The sequence below is a fragment of the Melanotaenia boesemani genome, chromosome 11, assembly GCF_017639745.1.
Source record: "Melanotaenia boesemani isolate fMelBoe1 chromosome 11, fMelBoe1.pri, whole genome shotgun sequence".
Classification (NCBI taxonomy): domain Eukaryota; kingdom Metazoa; phylum Chordata; class Actinopteri; order Atheriniformes; family Melanotaeniidae; genus Melanotaenia; species Melanotaenia boesemani.
Genome location: NC_055692.1, coordinates 26,387,652 through 26,404,308, shown reverse-complemented (window position 1 = coordinate 26,404,308; position 16,657 = coordinate 26,387,652). Strand labels below are relative to the sequence as shown.

At 42.2% G+C, this 16,657-nt stretch overlaps 1 protein-coding gene across 5 annotated transcripts in view; it reads right to left on the bottom strand.

Moving 5' to 3' along the window:
* The window catches only part of ncor2 (nuclear receptor corepressor 2), an 86,913-nt gene that overhangs the window by 19,941 nt on the left and 50,315 nt on the right, over positions 1–16,657 (bottom strand). For all 5 annotated transcript variants that reach the window (XM_042000220.1, XM_042000219.1, XM_042000218.1 and 2 more), the window contains exons 15-22: positions 13,793–13,962; positions 11,965–12,125; positions 10,826–10,888; positions 5,632–5,774; positions 5,326–5,464; positions 3,210–3,639; positions 724–844; positions 5–269 (exon numbers count right to left, since the gene is read on the bottom strand). In XM_042000220.1, the coding sequence (XP_041856154.1) occupies positions 5–269; positions 724–844; positions 3,210–3,639; positions 5,326–5,464; positions 5,632–5,774; positions 10,826–10,888; positions 11,965–12,125; positions 13,793–13,962 (1,492 nt within the window). The remainder of the gene's footprint in view (positions 1–4; positions 270–723; positions 845–3,209; positions 3,640–5,325; positions 5,465–5,631; positions 5,775–10,825; positions 10,889–11,964; positions 12,126–13,792; positions 13,963–16,657) is intronic.

Below are 16,657 nucleotides of genomic sequence, written 5' to 3'. Positions count from 1 at the left end.
GTACCATCCTTTTCGCAGGTGGAGGGGCTTCGAGGGCGAATGTGAGGGCTGCTGCGGTGAGGAGCCTCCCGGTCTCTGTCTGGCTGCAGGATATAAGGCTGCTGTTTGCCTGGCTGGCCTGAAGGCTGCTGCTGCTGTTGTCTGACCTCCTGAGAGGATTCCCCATGAGCCATGGTGATCTGTTGCTGGTAGAGTGCCAGGGCGTGGGGGGGTAGCATTGCCTTCCCGTTCCCACTCCTCTGACTGCCATGCAAGGAGGCCTCTGGCATCTGCAAGAAGGATAATAGGGAAATAACAGGGGTGCATACATGCAACACACAATACAAGACTACCTCTACTTGTCATTGCCATATGGTTAGCTACATACTGTATCTGATCAACATGATAGCAAATACGCATCTCTTATTTCTTGGTAAGTTCAAATTTCACTAATGCCTGGTTTCTCATTTCTTCTACAAAGAAATCTATCCCATCGTCCTCCATCTGGTTTCCTTATCTTAAACAAATATGACAACACAGTTTCATCTGCTATACTGTTATCTCTGTAAGCAGAGAGACCGGGACAGCATCGATACCACTGCAATAGAAAAGCGTGTGTGCCTGCAATTGAGTGAGCTGTTTTTGGTCTCAAAAGTCTGAAAGACGTTTTCCAAGGCTCAACAGGCTAACCTGTGTGTGTGGTAGAGGAAAAAAAAAATACACAGATGCTCTAAAACAACTCACAATAGGTGGTATAGCGGCAGCCCTCTGTTTGAGCTGCTTCAGATCCATGGGCTTCTGCAGTGGGGATGATGTGACCCCATCGTGAGTGTAGTTCAGGAGGCTTGGACGTGGAGATGTCATTCTACAAAAAACCCACACATACACAGAAATATGTTAGTGGACGTGAAGATGAGGCTGACAGAGGGTCTGACATTTCCTGTTTACAACTTTTGCAAACTGATGACGTAACTCATGATTTAAAATGTCCAAAACCTGCCAAGTGCTGCTTGCTTTGACCATCTGAAACCAAATTCAACAATTTACTGGAAAACTTTAGATGATAAAGAAGCAAAGAGTTTGACGTAGTTTGAAGTGGAAGTGCGTGAAATGATCGAGCCTCAGATGCATCCGAGATGCTGACATGGAAGACTCTGTATTAATTCCCATGTGTCAAAAAAAAGGGAGGGAAAAACTTCCCAGGATAAGTTCAGAGTGAAGCGCCTGGACAGTCATTAAATGGATGGGTCTTCCTATGTATTAAAAGCTAGCATGCTGAAGCACTTCGGCTTCTATGAAGTTAAACTAAAATATTTTGGCAAAAGGACCAACATAAGACACCACACAATTCCAGCTGGGGAAGGATGAAAACACACAGCTGCTGGCAATCAAAGGAACATTGAGCAAGCTATGTAAAGTATTCCAACTTCGACTGGGAAGAAGCAAAAGACCAAATCTCTCAACTGTTATTATCAAGGATTTCCATCCATAATCAGTGTTATTCAGAACCTGGGATTTTATTCTATGTGGCACATTTTAAAGCCACATACAAATATATTTTATTGACACAACCGTTCCCACATTCTACAATGACTGAAGGAAGGAGGGATGGCCTAAATGTGATGCATGCCAAACCGCTACAGAAACATATATCATACACACAAATGAGTGGCTGTATTGCTCATTACACATAAAAGCAGACTGCAGATTAGGGGATCAGAACATGCCAATGTCTGTATGAATTTACTAAATTTGCTGCTACAGGCACACTTTGCTTTTCCTGTTGGTTCTTTTTCAATTCTGAGAAATTTGTTGGCAAATATAACCCTGCAGTTCACAAGGCAAACAGAACACATGTGGCTAGTTAATAAATGATACTGGAGGTAAATTAATTATAGAACGTTACAAATACGTTGCTCTGAAAGTAAAAAAAGTAGTCACAGTGAAAAGAAGAAGCTTTGTATAGAAATAAATATACATCAACATACATTGGTGATCATTATATAACTGGCTCGTAGTCCCCTGAAGCATAACAGAGTCCTGAGGTGATTAGATGTGCATCAATGCTATAGGATCGTTACCACTAAAATCACTACTGTATTGATGCAGATTGATGTACCGTTACACTCATATAACATGTAAAGGGAGATGTTCAATATTATTGACATGTCATTTTCCACTGACTGAATCACTATCCATGCAAAGGCCGTAGCTAACATTAAAGAACAAAGTGAATCATGGGTTAGAACGACCAGACTAAAAGCAGCTTGACTTGCGGATGCAATGAGGCAGTTTTTCCTCACATGCTTGTGTTGCAAAATGGCATGCAATTAATGAAACTATTATGCTCTGAGGGACATAAAAAAACACAAGACTGTATTACAGGCATAAGGTTACTAGTGTGCCACTTTGGGATAACGTGGGCACATTGTTCAACAAAATAAAAAATATTGATTTAATCTTTTTATATATTAAAACATGTAAATGTTACATATGGCATCATTAAGAATTAAGATGGGTTTGTATCTTTGTGGGGTGTCTGTGACTGTAAAAAGAACCCCAAGCAAAAAAACAAAATCCATGTAGCGCACATCTGCTAAAAGCACCCAACATATTCTGAATCACAAACACACATTCATGTACACGCCACAAGAGTATTTAGGCACATGCGCGTGCACACACCCACACACACACTCCCTCCTTCTCTTTGTTTGCTTTGGCAGAGAGGGCAACGTTTCCCTCAGCTCTGCCAGTACATGCAGTCTGCTGTCATGGAAAAAAGATTGAACAAATACTGTGCTAACAGGACTAATCATCCCTCCCACGCACTTTGACACCCATTTCTTCTGGCCTCATTCACAAACACATACAACATATAGAAACGGTAAACATATATTTTATTCCTGCAAAGAGCAACTAAAATCCCTATTTAATAGAAAAGAGCAACGTGTGGTAGACACATGAGTGGCTTGCCAAATACGGGTTCACTGCTGTACAGTGTAGCTAGGCAACTAATACCACTTGAAAACCCTCACTGCTTTGTTTTCTAATGTCTGCTGTGGTACACCAGAGAAGTAGGACAGCTCTTAAGAAACTCGAAAACCAGCAACTCTTTATAATTAACAAGACCTTAAGATGTGGAACGATGAACAAAAAATTTGCATCACTTTATGCATTATAAAAAGATTAAAAACTAAATTTCTACTATAGTCATTCCTAGGAATTCCTACCTGTTTTTATCTGTATTGTCCGTCTCCTCCACTTCATCAGCACTGCAAGTGGCACTAGAGTCGCTGTCCCCATGTGAGCCCGTTTTGGCTGCATGCTCCTTCTTGGAGCTCTTGGTGGAGTTTTTGACTTCTTCTCCCTCTGCTGTTGGAGGCTTTTTATCTGTGCCATCGTCGGGTGGCGCTGGCAGTGGCTGCTCTTTGTTGGCCCCCCCTGTCTCAGTCTTTATCTCCTGCTTGATGGCTAAGTCTGCATCTTCTTTGAATGGAGGCTTCACATCTCCTGCCTGGCTCGAGTCTGACCGTGCCTCGTCCTTGTCTCCAGGACTGGAGTTGTTCTTCGACTTGCCCGAGCTTTCCTCTTTAGCTTTGCTGTCCTCGGATGAATGTGGTGAGGACAAGCTTTCTGTGTCTGAGCTATTGTTAGCGCCACCTGACAGGGACAGAAACAAAAAGAGATTAGTGCTTATACTGTAAATCATGTTACCCCCACCACCACACTACCACCACCTCCATCTGCAAGTCCAGATTCTTTCTGACTAATCAGGGTTCCCTCTACAATGAGGAGGAACATAAAACCAGTTGATGATGGATGAAATCCCCTGAGGACTATGCAGACCACTGTGAAAATACAGTATTTTTAGAATATTTCTATAAACAGCCTGACTTTCACATTACTTTTCAGTCTGTAACTGCAAAAACTTTTTTTTTTATTTTTATTTTTGCTGTAAAATTCCAAAAAGCCAAAGTCACAAATTTACCCACTTAGGCTGAATTCATCAAGACAAAGGTGGTAACCAGTAGTAGCCAGATTCAGACTGGCACATCATCTCAGCGCAACTAGCTGTGGGCTCAAAGCTGCTGGTCAGTCAGCTTGGGCCTCTCTGTGTCAGAGTATGCATGCTCTTCCTAAACAGGTTTTCTGCAAACTCCTTGGTTTCCTTCCACAGTCCAAAAACATGTATAGTAGGTTTAGACGGAAAATCTAAATTTGCAGCAGCCATGAGTTTAAGTGTGCATGGTTGTCTGTCACTTTGCTGCTGTGTGATGGAGTAATGACCTCTCCAAAGTGCAAACCTGCACCTGTCTTTTGTCAGCTAGGACAGGCTCCAGTCCTCTACAGGCCTCTGTGTGACGTACTTAGAGATGATGGATGGGTGGATGGATGGATGGATGGATGGATGGATGGATGGATGGATGGTAAGGACAACTGCATTATGCAATAACCAACAACTTTGTACAAATTTGTGTTTTCATTTCTTTAAATTAATAATATCCCTAATTCATTTTTACAGCGCATTCAACCTGTAAAGAAGAAAGAAAACGAAAATATTGGCAAGGAATGAAAATGGCTAGTTCACCTCAAGTAAAAAATGGAGCAACAATAAATTTAAGCAGTCTTGGGATTCCTGTTTTTACTTTTGTGGTTCAAACCTAAATCAGTTTTCACGATAATCTGTCGGGTATGAGCTGCAGGAAAGGCGGACAGCTATCCAGCATGTTGCTCTGCGTCACTTCCTCTCTTTGGTTCATTAGATGGTCCGTTTGCTTTTACATTGCAAGCAAACCACACCAGAGTTTACTTGCAAGTGAAACGAGACACCCAGTTATTAAAAGGACCAGAGCTCGCTTCTTTAGTCCACATCAGGGTGTAAATGAGCATTCACTCTGCTCCAAACTAACCAAGCTGTCCATAGTTCATTTCCAGTGGACCAAGCAGTGGCAGTGTGGATGTGCCTATACAGAGTCAATAAACAGTCTTGGAAAATCTAGATTAATAATCTCCGAAGCCTCGTACAAGCTGATAAGAGACCAGCAAGGACCAGAGAAACAAAATTGTGGACCTTAAAAAAAAAAAAAAAAACTGGTTTATCTTTGGGAGCAATTTCTAAACACACATTAGCAAAAAGACATCGCCCTGTTATTTACCAAGTTGCATTATTATGAGGGGATGTTTTAGTTAATAATAGTAATTCTTCGTACTAAAAAGCCCCTATTTTAATTATAACTTTCAAACAAGTAGAAAAAAATACAATGAATACAACTTCCCAACTGATTCGTGCAGGTTAGATTAAACAAAGAATTAAAATATATAAATGAAGCTGTAGGAATTCTGTACCTTCTCCATCCTCAGGTGCTTCCTCCTCATTGCAGCTGGCTCCCGAACCCTCCATCTCTTCCTCCTCTGCAGCATAAGGAGCACTGGCCTCTTCATTCTGTGACGCTTTGCCCCTTCGGCGGGCTTTTCGCTCTTTCTCCTGGGTCAAAACGAGGACATACTCAATTTTTAAAAAAGGTCATGAGAATCTTCAGATTAAAAAAAATAGAGATAACTTTATATCATAACAGTGCACAAAAGCAGGAGAGTTCACTTCGACAGCACTACGTAAAGCAAGTATGGCTCTGTAACGCTTCCTTTGCTTACAGATTTCATTTTATGCTGCTGCAGAATCTCATCCAGTTTCTGCCTCTTCTTGTAGTTGAAGTAGAAGTTCTTGCACTGCGACACGGTTTTTGATCCCACCATCTTGGCGATGGCGGACCAATTCCTACCATACTGGAGAAGACCTAGAATTTGACAGGTGGACAGAGAAAAGGATTAGAGGAGAATAGAAACACATACAGACAGTCATGGAAACAACTACAGTTGGGCGATAAAACAATCAAACTGAAATTACCATTAAATTTACATTGATCTCTGTAATAACCACAAGAAATTTCCAGTTGAGCCATCTACACTTCTCCTGTTATGTATCACTCAGATCACCCACTAGTTGGTGGTAATGCACCTCTAAGTTAGTTGTTAACTACCAACAAGACCCAAACATGACATTCTGTATTCAGCTGTAAAATCTTGATATCAGCTATATGATTACTTTTTGTAAATATAAAAAAAAAAACTGTTTTAGTTTCTAAACTACCAAAGTCTTCAACAGCAATCTCTAAATGTACAGCACGAGAGTCTCATCATGACAAAACAATAGTCCGAAACATCTCTATACAGACTGGCAGTTTTCTGTGAAACAGCCTCATTATCCAAGCAGCAGCAGGATGGCTTGATGCCACACATTTCCTATACAGACAGCTACATAGACAAAGAATGACAGAGTAAAAGTGAGCGAGGTGTTAATGTGGTAGGTGAACGAACCATCAGTCACAGCAATGACATCACCATCTCTCACCACTAGGGTCACTTTGTGTCATATTCTAACTGACTTTGATGTGACCCAGTTCTGAGAAACCCTAGTCCTTTACTCAGTCAAGCACATGATTGTGTCTTACACAAGAGTCTACAGGCACCCGCTGGGCAAGAGCTGTGATAGATCAACCTGTCATGAAACACAGAAGCACGCGCACGCACAATCTCAAAGTGTATGCGTGCTAAAAGAAGAGATCTAGAGAGCAGTCAGCGAGGAAGTATGAGCGAGGAAGACAGATAGCGTAGAATTTGCTCCATTGCTCCTCCTCCTAGAGTCTGCTGTTAGCTAAAGGCAGCTCATTAACAGTGTGTGTTGTAAGAGGCTTAGCTTACACCACCCACTTGTGTGCTGTGCCAGCCTGACGGGTTCTGGCAACAGGACAGCCTCTTGAAAGGTTGTTGGGGGGGTGGTGGGTGGGAGGAGTGTTATTAACAGGACCAGAGCCAACACATCTTAGGATAACCTTGGACATGGGTTTATAGGTCCCTGCATCTCATCGCTTAATGGAAGTAGTAGGACAAGAGGAAGAAGTTAGCCACAGGGGAGGGTAAGGACGGACAGCTGTTTACAGCCCTGTCATTTCAACTCTAGTATTAAGTCGCGAAAGCTGAAGCTGAAAGATATTGTCAGTAATATGACTCATTACCAGCTGCAATAAAAAGCTGCTCTACCGGTCACTTACAAGTTTAATTTCTGGGACATAAGTCAAAATAAGATTTAATTTAAAGGTATGTGTCCAACGACACAATTAAAAAAAATATAAACAAATATAAAAATGTCAATCAATTTATGAGAATTTTCCATAAAACTGTCTGCACAGTACCAGGCCATGTTCAATGCAGCTTTTTTACATTTCTTTTATATTTAGTTCTGCACTGATTTGAGTAAAACATCTGTCACACAAACCTACTGACAGAGAAAAGACACTTTCAAAAGGGATAAAGAAAAAAAAAAGGAAAAGATGTCTAAAAGCTGCAACACATCTACAACATGTCAAGTGAGGTAACACGGGGTTTTCAGCTGAAAAATTAATAGTTGCCAGAACAGGCATTGCTAGAAAAGCCTCTCCAGGAAAAAGAAGACTAGTCCAAGCTCTTCAAGAGGACAGACATGTGACCAACATCTATTAACCTTTTACAGCCATCTAACAACAGGAAAGGAGGGGGCTTACACTGCCACACAAGTCAGACACTTTCCAACCTGACAATGAGCACACAAACAAGCGCATGCTTAACAGAAATTAACATCAAATACATTAATTTTAACATACAAGGGACACTCTGCAGCATGCAGTCAAGCTCAAATAAGGTCATTCATAGTCAAGGGTCACGTTGTCATTACACCTAGCTGCAAAAGGTTTATTCTGTCAGATCCAAACACACAATGCGCAATCCTAAACAGCTCTGGTTGACTCAAGATCTTAGTTGCTAGAGCAACACACAAGGAACAAACATCCAATCAGCAACGGCAATACTGAAACAGGTGGTAGCCTCACAGCCAATCAGGACACTGTATTCCCTTTAGCTCCTCCCAAAGAAAGTCCAATCAACACCTGGTGCAGCCAGAAAGTTGTTGTTCCTGTCTGTCACATGCCTGTCACTTCAGCCGTCGTTTTGTGGCCTCTGCTCTGGATAACACTACCAGACGCACTGATCTCTAAAGGGCCAGCCGGGAAGCTCGTCTGGGCTGGGCCTCCCGTTCCAGAGCAAAAGAGATGAAAACAGCTCAGTCTCGGCGCTCTTCCTGCCAGCTGGCTTGATATTTGAGCCGGTGTCAGGTTGACATGCTCCAAAACAACACATGCTCCTGGCCTCTCCCCTCCTTTTCCTCTCACAGCGTCCTCTCTGTGCTTTGGTGAGTGCTGGTCTGCTCTTCTTTGCCGTGTCTCTCCCCAATGGCGGTCGTCTGGGAAGACTTCCACAGGAAAGTGGGACTGTGGGGCGGTGCTATGTGCTCAGCCTCTCTCTCCCCTCATCTGATCTCTCCTCTATCTCGCTCTTTTTTTTTTCTCTTTCCCTCCCTCTTTCCGTCAGTCTGTCCCTCCCCCTACCTCACTCTGCCAGCAGGCACAGCCGCACGCACGCACACACAAATTCACAAACGCATGAGTGAGTACAAACTCACTCAAACCTTCTCTCTCTCTTTCTCTCTTGTTAATACTCAGACACAAACACACATTCAGGGAGTCCAAGAGTAAACAGAGAGCAGCAAGAGAGAGGAAAGAGATAGAGAGGGAGCAGAGCCACTGAGCCAGAGAGACAATGGAGAAAAGGAAAGGATACAGAAGTGGAGAGTAAGCACAGAGAGAAGAGAGAGGTGGATAAGGGGAGGAGGGATCGAGAGGGAGTTGATGTTGATACCATGAGAAAGCATAAAGGCTTTCACATTTTTCCTGACTGACCTGCTTTTCATCTTGAATGTGACCTCTCCAGTTTATAACAACACAGCTGAGGGGGAGAAAGAAAGTGACTGGGGGGAAAAGAGGCGTTTGCCAAATCTTCCACAGCTCTTGCCAATCTGGGCTGTTGCCATCTTCCGAACGAGGGAGAGAGACAGAGCAAAAGCAGAAAAGAATGAAAGAAAAAATGGTATGGTATTCTCTACCTGCTGCTACTTTAAATGGGTTTCTCCTGCAAGCAGCAGAGAGACCATTATCCAGCTGTCTGCCCTCACCCAAGCAAAGCCTAGCAGATTAGTGCACTTACATAAACCCCAGCAAAGACTATTGCACATGCAACCAAACACAGCGTGGACCAAATGCACACAAACACACAACTTTTGCTACTCATTCCAGCCATCCCCACACACACATACACACACACACACACAGAGCCAAGCAGAGCGGATGGCTTTAAGATGGAAAAGTTTCAAAGCCTGGTCGTCTGATGTCTGAGGACCAAGTTTTTATGAGGCTATGCCATCCTTTAAGGTAAAACTGACAGGCACGGAGATGCTCAAGTGCCAATGTCCTGCCAAGCACAGAAAATGCCATTATTCAGATCTGGTCAGCTCAAGGGATAAACATATTAGCATCAGGACACCTAAGCCTCTTTAAAACATACACATGTCAAGCACCTGCCAGAGAAAGCACTATGACAGGCAAAATCAATACAATGTAGAAACAGAGCAGGAGAGAAGTGCTGGTCTTGAAGAGTTCCTTGGAAGGGGAATCCTTTTTGGCAGGTGAGAGAGTGTTATTTTGTTAGAAATGATGAATAACGGTAAGAGGAGCTCCTCCCCTTCAGCCCCACTGTACTGTGGTTGGAATTCTGTGTTTGTGGTTACATAAGCCCTTCATAGAAGCCCTGCTTCTGCTGAGCTGCCAGGCTAATCCTCTGGGATGGAGTGCCCCACTAATCCCACGGCAGGAGAATGGAACTGAAGACATTAACCAGGATTACTACACAGGACCGTGTTCAAACCAAGCCAACGCCAGTTATCGCAAAATAACCTCTTAACACACAAAACTGCCCACTCACACAAACCACATTTTGCAGAAGCAGATGCAAACTCCAGGAGTAAATATAGTTTCAATAGCACTTTCAAGCTCCAGATAGCTGCTTGCAAAAGGCATTTCATCTGCTGGCGATTACAAGGATGGTCAGGTTAAAATATTCAGCAGCATAATTTCAGAGAAAGGAACAATAGCACATGGTCACAAAACAGCTGCTTCATGGTGAATTTCTGCAAAGATCAAGATTTCAAAAATCACCTGCAAAAGCACAACAGATGCACAGCTCAGATGAGGAATTTAGTAATAAAGAGATACCAGTAAAATTACCCTTAGCATTACTCACTAAGGCATTCAACTTTTCTTTAAAATAAATAGACTGATTAGAATCAGATCTAGCCCTGAATCTATTCCAGCAGATGACTAGATAGTCCCAAAGACAAGAGAGCCCTGCAGCAGAAATCACTCAGGGTGAGGAGCTCATTCAATCAGTAACTGAGGTCCGTGCCCTACATGCAACAAACACTTTGAAACGCACACAGAGTGCTTGTGCTAGGAAGTGTCAGTGACCTCTGCGATTTAGGAATAGGCCTCTGGGTAATCTTCAGTCAGCGACAATAAACAGCCAGAGTTAATAACTGCTGTATTTGCAGGGGCTGGCTGATAAGGGGCAGACTTTACAGTCTTTTTGATAAAAGAGAGACTGCCTTGACCCAGAGAGACGGGAAAACAGACGCAAGAGCAACAAACTCCATCTAGGTGGACTGACACATAACACGCAAAGGCACAACCTAGCAGCACGTGGCGGCTGTTGCCTCACTAACAGGAAGTCACAGCCGCATCACTTGTCAACGCGTTCCAACAGTGCTAGAGCTGCTAATCTTCATTAGTTTGACAACTGCGTTATAGTACTCATTAAATGCAATAAAACCTCTTTTCATAGGAAGAGCAACTTTACCCTGCATTACCTTTTTTGGCAGTTTCCATTTCTTCTTCAGTCCAGCGAGAGCTCTCATTCATCTCCAGGTTGGCTGTCAGAAAAAAAAAAAAAAAAAACAGAACCACCAAGTTAAAGAAGGCGGGAGGAGGAGGAAGAGGAGGGGGGAGTGGGCAGTTGTTACAAAGTCAGTTAGGGAGTGACTGACAGAAGGAAAGGAAAGAGACAGAAAAGAGAAGAAGAAAAAGAATAAGAGGCTGGGGGCAGGGTAGTGTGTAATGCTCGCCCGTGAAGCACTGCAGCATGGGTCGCTAGGGAGTGTTTGTTTTAGATGGAGGAAGTAGGAAATCCAAGGAGAGAAGTTAGTTAATGATTACAGACATAACAACTGGCTTCTTTCCCTGCACAGGCCATAAGCCAGGCTGTCCCTGATGGCAGACATAGAGCTGGAACCTGTGCTCATGTGTCCTCAATGTGGACCTGTGAAGGGCACAAAGGATCGTTGGCAACACAGCCAGCAGCAGAAGTAACAGTGGCAGGAGTGGGGCTGCTGATTGAGAACCCCTACAGTGCAAGTCACCTGGGGATTCCCTGTGACTAAACCTGTGCCGCAGGAATGACTGCAGCATGTACAATTCAGCTGCTGAAACATCAAAAATCCCACACCAGCCTGCGGCAAGAGTGTGTATACATGGCTGAACTACCATCTAAAGAGAAAAAAAAATTCAGAGCTAAGTAGGGGGGTTCAGAGTATTAAGTCCTGAAATAATGATTCTGTTTTTGCAAACAGATTTTTGACTTGGTCAATTAAGGTCTAATTTCCTATTATTTCTTATGTCTCTTTAGCAACAAAAAAAAAACAAACAAAAAAAAAGTAGTAAGTGCAACACTAGATGTGAAGTTAGGGAGGACAAGAGAACAACACTGCACTCTTGTGGTACTGGACAGAAGGTCACAACTAGATCAAAGGTGGTCCATGTAGTCCAGCATGATGCCGGGGGAACATTTATGTCCCAAAATTCTTTTTTTTCTTTTTCTTAAACAGAAACAAAAAAAGAAAACACTTCCACTTTTTTCTTAAACTTCATCATCCTAAACTTTTGCATTCAGCTATAAATTATGCACTTTGGAAAGAAACTTTAAATTTAGAGAGGAGTAAGTAAGACTTACCAAGCTCATTGTTGAGTTGCGGCGCAGAGGTCTCCTCCACTTCACTGGTCATTGAGCGGGTAATCCGGCCTTTGCGCAGGCCCTGGCTGTTAGCTGTCCGTCGTCCCTTAACAGCCACAGTGGGTTCTTTGTCCTCTGCATCTTCCCCAGATGTGTCATCCCTGTGTAACACAAATGTTAACACGGTCAGCAAAAAAAATAAATAAATAAGCAAAAGTATGTTGCAAGTGGTGTTTCACTGACAGGACTCAAAGCTTGAGCCGTGCAGCAAGCTGCTGCATTACTAAGCAACACGCAAAGTTTTCACCAAGCTAAACGTTACAATGTCAACTTTAAAACTTTCTATAACCTGTAACAGCAATATTCAGATGGACACCCTGAACTACACAAAACAGTATCTGAACCAAATGGGAAATATTTCCCCTCTTCTGCTTAGGAGCTGATGGTAAATAATGGTCAGTGAGCATTGTTGTCATCTTTTCCACTTGTCAGATAAATTGTAAGACATTTTCCCCGAGATCACGTAAGTAAAAAGGGGTGGAGAGATGGATGACCAAACATGCAACAGCCATCACTGGCACAGTGGTATGAAAACGTCAGAGATAACATTAGCTGGCTCCATCATCTAAAATAATCAAGAAACAGTATATTTACATCGAGGAATTACAAAGTGAAAAGCATGGGGAGATTTCAGTTGTGAAATAAAACCATTACCAATGTGTTGTTAGATACAAACATAGTTCTCTTTCTATTCCATTTACCCCAAAACCTAAATCCAAACTTGGACAAATAAGCATCGTGTCCCTACTCTGCTGCATTGCACTGGCTTTACAGCCACACACCTGAGGGCAGACATGTTTGTCTGCATTGGACAGGAGATACAATTCTGCAGAATAAGACAACTTGGGAGATGAGATGCTGTATGCAGACGCTGCGCTTTCATTCTTTTTGTTTTCAAGATAATTTATCAAGTGTCAGCACAATGGCATGCCAGGAGATAGCCAGTGAGCTTGCACCCTCTGCTCCTCCATTCATCTTCCTCCAGCTCCATTAATCTTGCTGAGGGAAGCTAGTGGCATTCTAAATATAGGCAAGCCAGCTGTGCCAGTGGGTGACAGGCAGGCAGCAGCATGTGCTAGGAGTCAGAGAGTCCCCAGGCCTTGCCTCAGAGCAGGGAAGCAGCAGGCGACAGTTCATCATCATCATCATCATCTGGTCTGACCCAACTGCTTATAAATATGACTTGCCATTGCTTCAAACAACTCTAGCGTAAGCTGTGCCTGATAACATAATATAGCGGCTAAATACAGCCACAGAAAGAAAGCGCTGATATTCCATCTGTTGCTTTGCATCCTTTGCTGTCACTTTGTCAGAAAACATCCCCTCTTTACTCTTTAATCAGAGCACCCACCTGCCAATCCACCCAGCACCCCCCCAGGCACCACAGATGATCAAAATAAACAGTGAATTTTAAACAGAAGATTTTAACATCCCATTGGGAAGATGAGAAACAGAAATAGCAAAACAGCTGTGCTAAGCTGGAATGAACTGGAGCTTGATTTAGCAGGAAGAGGAAAATCTGGCTGGAGGTGAGGAAGTAATGACTAGATCTTAAGAAGAACTGCCACTAGTCACAACGTTCCTCTAGTGTCCTAAATCCTGACCAAAATCGGAGAATCTGAGTGAATTTGGAAATCTCTTCAGTTGTACAACTCCAGACTTCTATGTGCCTTTCTAATGAATCACCTTTGTTTTAACTTGTTAAATAAGAACAAGAAGACAATTATAAACGCTGATTGGTTTTAGCCAGTGTTAATAATCAACCCACTTCATTCCATCCTCCTTGTCTTCAGCTTCATTTTTCTCTTCTTCCCGTTCTGCTTCCTTCTCTTTCTCTTCCTTCTCCTTGTCCTCCTGGCTGCCCCGGTTCACTTGTTGCTGCTGCTGCTGCTGCTGCTGCTGCTGCTGCTGCTGCTGCTGCTGCTGCTGCTGGCCATGCTGCAAGGAAATAGAAGGGAACAACAAAATTATATTAAATATTACAAACTTAGTGGCACAGAATTATAAATATCCAAATGTTTCTTGCAAATTGTATATCTTTAATACATGAACCAGTCAGGAAGAGTGAATGGCTAAATAACATTTCATTCTGGTTTCTACTTAGTATGAAAATGTGTGAAACGCCTGCCTTGGATCATGTAAGTGGCCAGTCGTTACTGTTTTCTCTAATCTTAAGCTAAAATCGGTGCTTTCAGAGGCTGATCTGATATTGAAGATGCCACTGCATAGGCCATGATAGTTGGATGGCATGTTGATAAGATAATTACCTTGTAGAGTTCTTAAAACAAAGAGACGTCTTTTCCAAAATAAGACGTTTCTTCTATTGCGAGTACAGAGAAATACTAACCTGAAAATTCTCACTCATTTTCAGAAGACGCAAAACAAAACAGGATACGAAAGTTCAGAAATTACAGCAGCGCATTTCTGCTGTATAGCTTTTGCTCTTTTAACGCCCAGAACCACTTCCTTACCAGCTTCCTGCCTGTCTGGGGCTTTTGGGGTTAGAGTTCAGACTAGTACAGACACGCTACTAGACCAAAAACCTAAAATACTGCTTAATAATGATGAAGCAGATTTTGATAAAGCTACAAGGCTTTGAACGTGAAGCTTCATCCACAGACAATAAACCTATTTGGGTGTTCTAATGTAACTACAGATCTGCTCTGAAAAGAATCTAATGAAGACATTATGTGTGACTGCTGCTGTTAAGTAAGATGGTGGAGAGAAGCCAAATCAAAAAGCACTTTAAGACCCGACTTTTTTTTTTCCTCCTTCATTTGCACAGTATCACTAATGCCCTGTCTCTTCCTTTGAAATTATTAATGTCCTCTCCCTCCCTTAGAGGAGAACTCAGGCAGAAAGCAAATACAAGTCACATGGTCTTCCAGTCTCATGTGCTGCATATACACTTTTTCATTTCCCTGAACACATCGGCTAAATCTCCAAAGCAGAGATCTGCACTCAGCTACACACTAAGCTGATCTAAAGGCAGCTTAAGGTAAAATGCAGTTAAAGGAGCAAGTAATTACACAAACTGAATCGTTATTACTATTTGCTGTCATTCTGTTGTATAACAATTAATTTCCTGATCTTCTTTCATAAATATGATTTTATTTTTTGGTCACTATAATCTACTAGTACCAGGTGTTAAACTGTAATGTAATGAGCAGATGGGGAGAAACCGGACACTTTTCCAAAGGAAAAGGTCATCTGCAAATTAATGTGATTTTCAATAGTGATAAACAACATAATATATTCACTAACATACATTATATACACTCACTGGCCACTTTATTAGGTACATTTATTCAATTGCTTGTTAAGAAAAAAACTTATCAGTCAGCAACTCCATGGATTTACTTAGGTAGACAAGGTCAAGACGACCTGCTGAAGTTCTAACCGAGCATCAGAGAGGGGAAGAAAGGGGAGTCAAGTGACTTTAAACGTGGCATGGTTGTTGGTGCCAAACGGGCTGGTCTCAATATTTCAAAAACTGCTGATCTGCAGGATTTTTCCCACACATAACCATCTCTAGGGTTTCCAGAGAATGGTCTGAAAAAGAGCAAATATCCAGTGAGCAGCAGTTGTCTGGAGAAAAATGTCTTGCTGATGTCATAAAACTGAATCAAGATAAAAAAAAACTTGTTACAACCAAGATATGCCGAATACCATCTCTGAACACACAACTCATCAGACTTTAGAGTAGATAGGCTACAGCTGCATAATAGGTGCCACTCCTACCAGGTAAGAACAGGAAACCAAGGCTACAATTCACAAAGACTCACTAAATCTGGAGAACAAAAGATGGGAAAACATTTCCTGGTTTGAATTTCAGCTGCAGCATTCAGATGAGAAGGTCAGAATTTGGTGTAATCAACGTGAAAGCATGGATCCATCCTGCCTTTTTACAAGGGTTCAGCTGCTGGTGATGATGCAATGTTGTGGGGAATAGTTTCTTGGTACACATTAGGCCCCTTAACACTAATTGAGCATCACATTATCACCACAGTCTAGCTAAGTATTGTGTCTGACCATGTCCATCCCTTTAAGACCACAGTGTTATATCTTCTGGTGGCTACTTCCAGAAGGATCATGCACCATGTCATAAAGCTCAAATCATCTCAAACTTCTTTCTTGAACATGACAATGAGTTCACTGGACTTCAGTGGCCTCCAGTCACCAGATCTCAATCCAATAAAGCACCTTTGGGATGTGGTGTGAGATTCTCCTCATGTGCAGTGCAGTGACTGTGTGATGCCATCATGTCAATATAGACCAAAACCTTTGAGGAATGTTTCCAACGTCTTGTTAAATCTATGCCACCAAGAATTAAGTCAGTTATGAGGGCAAAAGGGTGGCGAGTGCACACTTAGTTTGTTAATTTTAAACAAAGCGATGGGACTTGGAAACACATGCAAACTGCTCATATACGTCTAGTTGAGCGTAAGCTTGCAGGAGTAAATCAAGCTCTAACTTCATTATCTGGGTGTGTTAGTCTTGTTTTTGTGCACCACAGTTTTATTTTAGTTATATTTTTTTGTATGACCACTTTAGGTTTTTAATATATTCTAGTGTACTATTCATATCTGAAAAGACATCAACATAGTGCACTATAGCTCAAAATAAATAAGTC